General features: G+C 52.5%; 1 protein-coding gene across 1 annotated transcript in view; it reads right to left on the bottom strand.

Moving 5' to 3' along the window:
• Positions 1 to 1,076: 1,076 nt before the first annotated feature.
• CFDP1 (craniofacial development protein 1) overlaps positions 1,077 to 11,263 on the bottom strand; it is a 67,079-nt gene continuing 56,892 nt past the window's right edge. The window contains exons 6-7 of the mRNA XM_075040371.1: positions 7,466 to 7,624; positions 1,077 to 1,847 (exon numbers count right to left, since the gene is read on the bottom strand). Of these exons, the coding sequence (XP_074896472.1) occupies positions 1,757 to 1,847; positions 7,466 to 7,624 (250 nt within the window). The 3' untranslated portion in view covers positions 1,077 to 1,756. The remainder of the gene's footprint in view (positions 1,848 to 7,465; positions 7,625 to 11,263) is intronic.

Raw genomic sequence — 11,263 nt, 5'->3', positions numbered from 1 at the left:
CTGCCTCCCCGGCCCAGCACATGGGAGGAGAGAGGGGGCCAGAGACGGTCCTGCACTACCACCCTGAGCAGGACAGCAGCCCAGCTACCAGAGCACCACCTGCCTTACACCGCAGCCCCCTCCGAGGTCCAGCCCAGGGCTGCTCGCTGCCAGGCAGGAGTCCTGAGCTGAAACCTCCCCACAACAGTGCCCTGGCCAGGGACTCCAGTTGTTTTTGCAACCAAAGCCAAAGCAGCAACTGGCTTGGAAGCGTTTGGAGATGAAAACATGTCATCACCCCTGTTGTTTTGTTTCTGTCCAATTTCAGGCTCGTTTAAGCAGGTCCGTAACAGCTGATTCTGTACATAACAAGGCACCAAAGGCTGCAGCTCCCCCTGAGCACGTGGTGTTTTGTTCTCGTCTATCCCGCAACACGGCCGCAGAGCAAGGGCTGACTCAGCAGCTGACACGTGAGTCCAAAGCTGAGACTGCGCTCAGAGCTGTGGGCAAGGGGCCAGTGGCAGCATCGCTTGCCCCGTTAGCAGGAAGGTTGGGGCTTGTGCCGCTTTCTGGCTTGTGTGCCACCGAGCAGGCTCAGAGCACCCCGTGGGGAAAAGCCAGTAAGCACCTCTACTCTGAGGATGTGCACAAGCCAAACATCAGGAGCTGCTGAACTTGGTCAGCACCAGACAAGAAAGGACAGCTGAGATGATGGTGCGTTGCTGGCCTCCAGCTCTGGCCGCTTGCTCCACGCCCAGGCGCCTTGGTCTGCCCTCCCAGGCAGCTTAATTTGCTGAATGTCCCTGCATGGTCATGCCTTGGGTGGGTTTCCTTACTCCTGCAGCACTGCTACAGGAGGACTACATTGTCCCCTTCGCCCCCCAATCCTGGATTTAATCCCACTGCCAGCCCCAGTACTGCAGAGGGAAAGCGATCCAAGCACTTGCTCTGACCCTTAGGCTGCTATCAAGACAGACACCGGGCACCTCTGAGCATGGATTTTCACAATCACAGTCAGACACTCCTTACTGTGTGTGACCCTTAATTTCTTTGTCCTCTGCTTCCCGCATAAACGACGCTGCCAGCATGCCAGAGCATTTGGATGGAATACTTTATTCATGTGAACACTCAGATCCTGGCCTGTCCTGCCTGCTGCAGCTGCTCCCATCTTCTTGAGAGCATGAACAAGGAAGGATTTCTTCATTGGCTTGCTTAACCCCCCCCCCAGCATCATCAGACCCCACAAACAAGTACAGACAGTTCGGCTTTGTCTGGGCAAGAGCACAACGCAGAGGGGCAAGGAGCACTGAGGGGCTGGCAGAGTGGGGAGAAGGGCTCCAGCCCACAGCTTGCACACGCACAGCAGCCACAAAACCTTCCTGCAGCTCCATTCTCACAACCAAAAATGCCAGCCGAGCCTTAACCCAGGCTCCAGCACTCTCCCAGCTTTGGCGGCTCCTCCTGCTGCCAGAAGCACCCGGGGTTGGCAAAAGATGGGTGCCACCATCTCTTCTCCTTGGAAAGCTGCCTGCCAGAATCACACCAGTCCCTTCTGTCACCTGCTGGGCCATTTAACCCTCGAAGAGCCCCCTGCCCACTGACAAATACCCTCCCCAAACTATTACAGTAAAAGGAAAAACCTGTACATTGAGACATACAGGCTGAGTCTTGGGTAGAGAACGGTTTCCGTGCTTGGTGGTCAGGCGGTGGCTGGCAGCCCCCAGCCAGTGCTCAGGCACAGAAGGGAGCAGGGTCCCCCGTGGCCACCCCCGGCACATCAGGGCTTCATCCTGCTCAGTCTGATGTCACGTTCGATTTCAAACTGCCTGTGATCCACGCGCTCCAGGAATGCTTTCCTCTCGATGTACCTGCAGGGAGGCAGAGAGGCAGAGGCTGTAAGCAGTGCCCATAGCAGCCAGTGCTGTCCCCAGGCCGGGGCAAAGCTGACCTGAAGGGATGAGCAGCCTCCCTTCCTCTCTCTCCATGAGCTGATCACTGCACTGAGCATCTCCTATGGACACCAAAACTGCTCTGTGGCCTGCTGGGTGTCTCCTGGGGGACTCACAGAGGTCTGGGGTGAAGTGTCCCTGCAGGCTAGAGATACGGGCTGGCTGCTTCTGGTTCCAGCTCTTCTCTTATGGCTGAGAAATGACCTTCACATACAACTTGAACAGGCTCAGGGCAGGTCTTCGGCAGGAGAGGCAGCTCTGACACTCCTCCCTGGCTGCCCAGGTGACGCTGCCCAGGTGACCCTGCCCAGGCACCCCCCAGCAAAGCATCTCAAACCCAATGACAGCAGCACAACCCACGATACAAGCTGATAACAGGCACAGGGAGCATTAGGGACACAAACAGCATCATCCAGCAAGCCTGCAGCAGCTCAGGGATTCAGGTCAGGGGTTTCCCAGCCACAGACCAGTTCCTAACCACCGCTGAGTATTTACTTCTCCCTCTCAGCGAGGCACCTGAGTGCTTCAAGGAAGAAGGCAAGCATGCCTATGCCTGGAAAAGCACCTTGCCACTCATTAATGGCATGCAGCTGAATTTTAATGTACTTTGATGCAAACCCTTGCCACAGATAGCCCAGGGCTGTGCTACTAATTAACCTACAGAGGGAGCGAAATTGCAATTCAAAACAGGAGCTGTAATTGAATCATCACAATTGTTTTGCATTTGTTCCAGGGTGGCAAACACTTGGCTGTCATGACAAGGTCATTACGCTCGGCACCGGCACAAGACGCACAAACCACTGCATTCAGCGCTCTGCCGGTCACTGCTTTTCCTGCACCGTAGCTGGTGCCTGCTAACCAGAAAAGCCCATTGCTTGAAAGCAAGACCGCAGGCTGCAGGAAAGATGAGCACCATAGGCTCTGCGCGTTTTCCAGGCTCCTGGGTGGCTGGCAGCGTGCATAAAGATGCCCAAGACCCAACCTCACGGGAAGGTTGAGGCCCCCTCCCACCACCAGCTGTGGTCCCTCTAGCACAGAGGGGCTCCGCTGCCTTTGGTGACAAGGTCTCTACTTTATGCTGCAACTATTGAACCAGCACTGAATGTGCTCCCAGCACCAGGGTGCTTTCGCCCTTGCTGCAAGGGACAGCCCTGACACTCCTGCCCACCCAGTCGTCATTGGAAATGAATTAATCCAAATTCATTTCAGTGAGTGATTCCCCTGAGCGGATGAACAGCGCCGCACATCCCTGCTGCCACCCTATTCCCATCGCAGCCTGAGCCCATCTCACGCTGACACAACTGGGTCAGCTCATCTCCGCCGGCTGCGAGGGGCAGGGGCCCAACGTGGCATAACGCAGACAATGTGCTGGCTGTGAGGAGGTATTTTTCTGGCCCCCTGCCTCTCACTGTCAGAGGAGGGCTGTGCGACAAGGCCCCCTCCCCACGCTGGCTCAGGAAAGGCGGGCAGGGGAGTGTCGCTTCCCTTCATCCCAGCAAGCAGGGAGGTGACCCGCTCCCGGGGCCGGGCTCGGAGAGGCCATGGGAAGGAAGTCGGGGGGGGGGGGTCACATTGTATATTACAGTGTGTCATATTGCTGGGTGTGTGGTTGTCCTCCCCCTCTGCTGCTGAACACCAGCCACAACCATGGGTGGGAAGGCAAGGGACAGGGGTTACTGCCATTAGCCTGGGAACACCCCAACTGCTTGGGCAGCAACAGCCTGAGCTACTGAATTTGAAGCTCCTTCAGCTGCTCTGCGAATCCTTTCTCCCAACCCCAGCAAGGGGTCAGTGCCTTCCTCCTCCTCCTCCCCCCCTCTCCTACGGGCAGGCACTGGCTCCTGGGGGATCGATATGGATCATGAGCCAGGAATGTGGTCTCACGGCCGCAGCCAGCGGCTCTGCATGGAGGAGGAACCATGACGTTACCCTATGGCGTTGTCCTTGGCCAGCCACAGAAAAATGCCGCAGGGGCCAGAGCAGACCCCGGAAGGCACTACCCGTGCATACGCTGGGGTTTATGGGGCAAGCAGCCTGGGAACAAGCCTGGCTGGCTTGTACTGCATGCACATGGAGGCTGGAGGTGCTGATGGACACAAGCAGGGAAGTAGCAGGTCTGCAGGTCAGCACAAGCCCCCCTGCCCCACTGCGCCCCAAACCGTGCACCCAAGCTGCGGCTCTGGCTCCGGCTCCCAACCTGGCCCTGTGCAGCCGATAGCACGGTGCTGCCAAACTGCAGTGCAAAGTGCACAAGCAAGGCACAAACACCTGTCCTGTGCTTGTCTAAATAACCTTTGCTACCTGAATCAATACCCTCCTGTAAATTATCAGCCCGTGCGGAAACAGGGCAGCTGTGATCCACAGCAGAGGACGGTACATTTGTTGGGAGAAGAGACGGTCTCTGCTAACGAGGGCAGCTGTGAACTGCTCTTGGGAGGGTTTCATTGGTGCTGCCTGTCCCCTGCCCATCACCAGTAGTCACCCAGTGCACAAGCGCACAGGGCCAGCCCGGCACCCAGAGCAGGGCTGCTCCCCCACTGGGCCTGCCCTACAAAGGTGGCCCAATTAAGAGGCCACTACACCTTTCCATTTATAAAGCACATCAGAGAGATCAACAGTAAAGTGGATAGCTGCCTCCACTCCTTACTTCAACCCCTCCTGTCAAATCCAGGACAAGCCCTCAGGATCTGACACAACCAGGCTGCAGAAGCCCAGATCCTGCTGCTGGGGAAATGCAAATCGCCGTCTGGGGCTGGTGATAGGAGAGGCGGAAAATCAGAGGCAAAGGTGGACACAGCCATGGGGCAGCATGTGTCCCCTCTGCCTCGGGAATCCCAGGGCCAAGCTGCAGCTGGCTGATAACCGGCATCAGCAGAAAAAAGATGCCAGGGCCCCATTGCTCAGCTGGACACCAGTGCACTGGCTGAGCACATATCACTGCTGGCGAAGGGCTGGGGAGGTCCAAGGCATGAGGAACTCTGGACTGTGAACAGCAACTTCTGCAAAGTTACTGCAAAAAAGAGAAATTCAGCCTGCCTTCCCTTCTGAGCAAAAAGAAATGCCTCCTGCCTTCCTCGAGACACACGTGGACCATCTCTGTAGTGCGCAGGCATATGTGGCATTGGGCAGATGCTTCCAGGAGCATGTTGTGGCTTTCCTCATCAGGCAGACATTTACAATTACAAAGCAGGACATGCGGGGACCAGAGGTTTCTAACGCACATCAGCACCAGGGATAAAGGGAGCGCCCCCCGCTCCCTCCTGCCTGGGTTGAAGGGTTAACAACCACTCATTACAATTTTTATAGAGATGTGTAAATGATTGTCCACTGAAGGGTGAGCAGAGCCTACATTATTAAAGGAGAAGAGGCAGCTGCGGAAAGGACAACAGGCTCCTGCAAAACGACCTGAAGCCGGCAGCTGCTGTGTCTGCGTGACCTGCCCCCGAGCAGGCTGGCTGCTCTGTAATGGTGCAGCACGCTTCACACCATGAGCATTTACAGGTGGCCTGTAAACAGAAATGCAGTGGGCTGCGCATCCATTGGTGCTCCTCCATTCTCCCTTCCTTTACCTTGAAGGTGGAAGTAATTCACAGCGAGCAGATACTCGGTTGATCCCCTCACACTGCATGTCTGACTAGCACAAACAGATTTGTAAGGAGTGTCTCAAGTCATCATCGCACCACGTTTCTCATTTGTTTAAGGACAAAAACAGCTTGCCAATAGCCCAGTGGATTTTCTAGCCTGGGATGTGACAGGCAGCAAAACCCAAAGCTGTCCAAGCTTACAGATGCTCTTAAAATTGCTGCTCTGCTTTGCTCATCTTCTCAATGTGCTGATCTGTTTTTCAGCCTTCAAGGACCATTACGTTAGCATCTCTGGAGAGGTTTGCCAGGCATCAAGAGTGAGCTGTCCTGCTTGTATAGGGTGGGAAAGGAAACAGCACTGGCCAAGAAAGGTTGACATACTAGGTTTGAACAAGCAAGTGATGCCACAAAACGCTCATGGAAGGCAGCCTGGCCTGTTTGGGGTGTGTACAGTCCAGCTGAGAGTGATGGACGCTGATTTAGGCTGATTCCACTGACTGTGCAAAGAAACAGTGTGTCCTAGCAAGCGGCAGGAGATGGTCTGGCTTTTAATGGTGGTACTACCACCACCAGCCCAGTCCAGAGCAGTGAAAGCCCAAAGCTGTTAACATACTTGGCAGCTGCTCAGATGTCTGTGTAGGGGAAATTCTCACTCCACATCCCATCGGGACGAGCCAGCCAGGTGCCACAGACAGAAACAGGACCCTTCCCTGGAGGTGGGTTCTCCCAAAGCAGCCTGCAGCTCCTGATGGGGCTCACCCTCCTCCTCCTCCTTCTCAGACAGAGCCTGGTACACAGCCTGGCTCTGCTTCCAGATTCCTGGCACGGGCCATTTCAATGGAGACTCTCACGTACAGGGCTCTGACCATGACATTCACCATGCTGCAGGTGGCATCAGCGATGATTTGGTGCACACGTGCTCTGCCACACCTGTAAGCAATGTAAATTGCTCACCTCCCTGGATTTCAAGGATCTCAGAGGAACGCCCTGTGCCTCTCCAGCACTCCTACTGAATTGCTCTACTTGTTCAAGAGCAAGTGTCCAGAAACAGATCAGGGCAGATCTGATGGCGAAGGGGTGCTGTGGAAGGGTGCAAGGCCAAACTGAAAAAACCCACCAGTTATAAAATATCTATTTGAAATACAAAATCCAATCTGTTGGAATGCAGAAGCTCTGAGTTTTTACCAAAGAGTAAAAGAACAGCTTACAATAAAAATACATTTTATGAGCTGTCCAGTAAGCCGGTTACGTTTTCCCAGAGCTTAGCAAAGCACTTGAGTGGAAATGCCGCTTCTGATCTTATTATCCTTCCCTGCAGTGCATGTTATTAACTTTGTTTTATTTACAGCGTTGCCATTTACTTTTACGATACTTCCATTAACTTCATCGGAGTGAACATTGCTTGATGCACACAACCAACGCCCAGTGCTGCCATAATCTTTAACGCACCTTGCCAGCTGTTCTGGGTTTGCATACATCTTTACGCAGGAGGAGGGACGACAGATGCAGCTGGAACATGTCATTTGAAGAACGGAACAAAAACCATACCTCCTTCCTTTTTTTTTCCTTTTTTTTTCTTTTTTTTTCCTTTTTTTTTCCTTTTTTTTTAAAGAATACAGGACAAAGGCAATTGTGTTTCCTCATGGGAGTGCTGCATTAGACCGGTTCACGCTGCATCTGTGCCACTGGCAGGAGAGAACATAAAGCACAGCCAGACTCTACTTTAGCTGGACTTGAAGAACTCATGAGGTTGTTAGCAGGGAGACATAGGTGCTTGCAGACTTACCTGTCTCCCTGTGATACCTAGCGCAGCTACTGGTTTTATGTATCCCTAGGATAAATCCTTAAGAAATCCCATGGGTTTGCTGAACTCTCTGTAGCAAGTGATGGGGCTCCTACATGTATAGGAAGCGGTGGGAAATGCTTGACTACTATTAGGTAAAGTCCTCTTACCCGTCTTTCCCTCGGTTATGGATTGCCAGCTCCTCCACAATCCCCTCCTCCTCCTTGAAGTTCTCCCAGTCCAGTTTAGATTTCTCCAGTGTGCTCATCTTCTGCTTTTTGGAGCCAATCTTCCCCAGAAGAGTGCTCATACCGCTTGGCCTCCTCACCCTGATGGAGATAAGGGAGCAAATGTTACTTAAATGCAGAGAGACAGCATCAGTTAGCAATTAAAAACGGAGCTGAGAAACATCACACGTAAGAGTGGTGGCCTTGATGGTAGTGAGCCACCACCACTAAACAGATGGCCACCAACTTCAGGCAGCCTGCAGGCGGCAAGGTCACGCTTCCTGCAGATCCTGCTCTGCCGTTCCCCTGGAAGCAGCAGAGTTCATTACACACATATCTCAAGTGCCTGCTTTTTGTGAAAGGGCTTTTTCATCTATCTTCTTAAGAGAACAGAAAGCTTTCAGGCCAAAAGAGATCATTAAATCATCTAGTTTGACCCCTTGTACATATCAGGCCAAGCCCTTCCACTGATCACCTCTGTGCTAAGCCTGGTTCTTTGTCTTCAGTTTAAAGTGTTGTTTTCTGGAAGGGATCCAGCATCAGTGCGTCACCAGCACTGACAACACATCTAGGAATTAACCATTTCGTTGGTATCAACATGCCTGTTTTCAACTTGATTCTGTCCAGCTTTAGGTTCTGGTTGCCACCGCTTATTCAAAAACCAAGAGAACTTTGGTGCCCAGGCAGGTCTCATTAGTAACGTACTCATACACCATAATGAACTTGCATCTGAATTATTTTTTTTGACAAACAGATGGAGCTCTTTATGCCTCTCATTGCAATGCACTTTGTCCCAGCCCATACGTCATTTCTAAGGTTTTGTCTCCCTGCTTACGTTTTCAACGCTGTTTGAAGATGGGGGCAGCAGAACCATGTGTAACCCCCACCCTTCTCCTGATCAAAAATATGTTTCTGTCCAAGGATCGCCTAAATCCCGTTAGTTACACCATCATGCAACACGTTGAGTCCCAGTGCACGTGCGCTGTGATCCCACGCCATCTCCCAGGTCCCTGTTTAGCAGGAAGACCACCTCGGTCTTTCATCTCCTTGTTCGTAAGAGGACCAAAATCCCACCCACGTGGCAGGGCCCCCAAATCTCCCCTTTATGCTGGGAAATGCACACACAGGGATTCGGCTCAGCCAGGTTGCCCTCTGAGGAAGACAATTCTCAGGGCTAGGAACACGTAAAACAAACTCATATTAACCCTTCTTAAACCCCTGCAGGAGAGGGGGGCAAACAGCATCCCATTGAACTCGGTGTTTACACACATTCCAGAGATAACTTCAGGTCTGCAGGGCTTTTGCCTCTGCAAGAAGCCAGAGAGGAAATGATTCTCGTTCCTGAGAGATGGAGGAATCTTGGGGGAGGTGGGGAGAGGCAAGGGAGGCAGCCAGGTGAGTGCCACAGACTGCTCTCCATCAGTTCTCCTCAAGCACAGTCCTGCCCAGGGGTAGCCATTCTTGGGAACATATCCAAAGCTGTCCTTATCGGATCATTAGCGTGGTTTATGCTTCCATAATTCACAAGCCTCTGAAGGAAAATAATTCCACAGTTTATGTGGAATTAAATCAAAGAAAATGACATCTTTGTAAGCCTCAGCCAGAAGATTCTCAACGCAAGAATGGCTGGCCATGGTCACTTGGGGTTGCAGCTTCCTGACGTAGATATATTTGGGGTACAAACCGTGGATTAAGGGCATCCTGGCAGGCTCCATAGCCACCAAACAAAGCTGCATGGCCCTCCTCATACTGCCCAGCCAGATGAGCAGAAATGTCCTAGGACCTGGCCCTCTTATTTCTTTCAGTCCCTGCCCACTGCTGGAGAACGTGCCAGCAGCCCACACTTTTCACCCTGTGAGGACACAGAGCAAGCTGGATGCTCTTTTATTCACCTTTATCCCTGAATGTCTCATCAAGATGTCTACAGCCCTTACACCACCATCATGCAACAAAGCCTTGATCCTTGCCCAGCCCCCAATTCTCCCTTACTTTTCAAGACATGATGGTTCTGTATGTCCCTATCTGCAGGTAGCAGGAAGTGGTGCAAGGGGTCAAAACATGCAAAGATGTTCTCAGCACAAGATAAAATTGGAAAGATTCGGTTCCTACACCTGGCTATCGAGGACTACATGTGAGCCTTGTGCAACCACTGAGCCCAGTATCAGATGCGTGTTCAAGTTGCGAGGGAGTGGGAGGAGAGGAGATATGACAAGTAAGAAGGCAAAACCAAACAAAATATTGGGCAAGCATCCCCCGTGGCATTCCCTGCTGAGCAGCCACCTGGACGGCAGAGCCTGGTGTTCATACATGACAGTTCCTTATGCTGCACTGGGACACCTTGGGGTTTTAGCACAGGACTCAAAGTAAAGATGCTCTGAGACAGATCTTGAGAAGTGCTATGGCTGATCCAGCTGGCAACGCTCCTCTCCCCCCAGCCTGGCAGGCAGAGGGTGTTTAAATTAACACAAGGTATTCACATTTCTCTGAATACACTTAACTTTCCAGACTCACTTGTGCTTACAGATTTGCCCACCTTTGAAGCAGGAGAAGCAGGGATGCAGAAATGGAGAGAGTTGTCTCTTGCCCCTAGATGTCTCCAAAACAGTTTTTGGGGCAAAGAACCCTGATGGCATGAGAGCCATCTCACCTGTTCAAGCACACTCACAGCTCACCTGCATCCACCAACTCTTCCGTGGGTGGGAGCCTCCAGCCACTGTACAGCTGTACTACAGACCGGCCTGACTCTGCAAAAGACACAGCATGCACCTGGAAAACCCACTTGAAACCATTTCAGGATCTCTCCTGGGTGTTAGAGGAACGTCTGCCCTGCAGAGTGACAAACAGGCTCAGAGGCAGGCTCGCACACGCCGAGACTGATGCCTTTTTGGCTAAACTTCGGGCTGTCAGCTGCCGGTGGGGAAGAGCTGAGTTGGGACAGGGGCCAATCGGCCAGGCTGGGCTGCTGCACAACATCCCTGCATGAAACGCAAACTGGGACATACTGACAGGCAACTGCTGTCCCCAAACCACACTGGAGGATATACACGAGGGAAGGGAACCAAAGGCAAGATGGTTTGTGGCCAGAGGTGGAAGCAGAGGCGGTGCTGGCTTCACAGCAGGGAGCAGGGACGGCAGGCTAGATGAAGGTCGCTTGTCACACATCTTTTCTCCCGTGGTAATTCCTAGCATAAATTAATAACGTCTACATGCACACATCCATCTGGAACAGTGCTCAAGGACTCTGCATCTCCTCTTGGCCATGCATCTCAGGAATATCCCTTAAATTACACAACTCACCCCATGTTTGAAGCTACAGAGTCTCTGTTATGGATATGGACCTCCATCAAGGGCTTCCAGATAGCCACAAGAATACTTGCAAGTCAACAGTTCCCTCAAGGCAAGGGAACCTAACGAAACAGGGCAGGCCATGCTGCACCCTCGTGTTGATGACTACTCCAAAAATACTGCTAATATCTAGTGTCATCCCCATGCTGGGGATGGGCCCTGGGCTGGGTGATCTGGCTCTACTCCTGCCTTGACAATTCTGTGCTGTTTGCAGCAGGACCAAGCCTGGGCCAGGCAACGAGACAGGGCCAGGCACAGGCTGAAGGACATGTTCAAGTCTGCTGCTGAGTCTTCATTCCACGCTGAGCCTTTCATCACCCTGAATAAATCCAACAGCAAACCTGGGGGTGGGAATTCCTATGCTTGTGCCAAAATGAAGTAAATGAGAGACATTAA

Source organism: Buteo buteo, chromosome 11 (genome assembly GCF_964188355.1).
Source record: "Buteo buteo chromosome 11, bButBut1.hap1.1, whole genome shotgun sequence".
NCBI lineage: Eukaryota > Metazoa > Chordata > Aves > Accipitriformes > Accipitridae > Buteo > Buteo buteo.
Note: the sequence above shows the minus strand (reverse complement) of the source record. Positions and strands in the feature narration are given on the sequence as shown.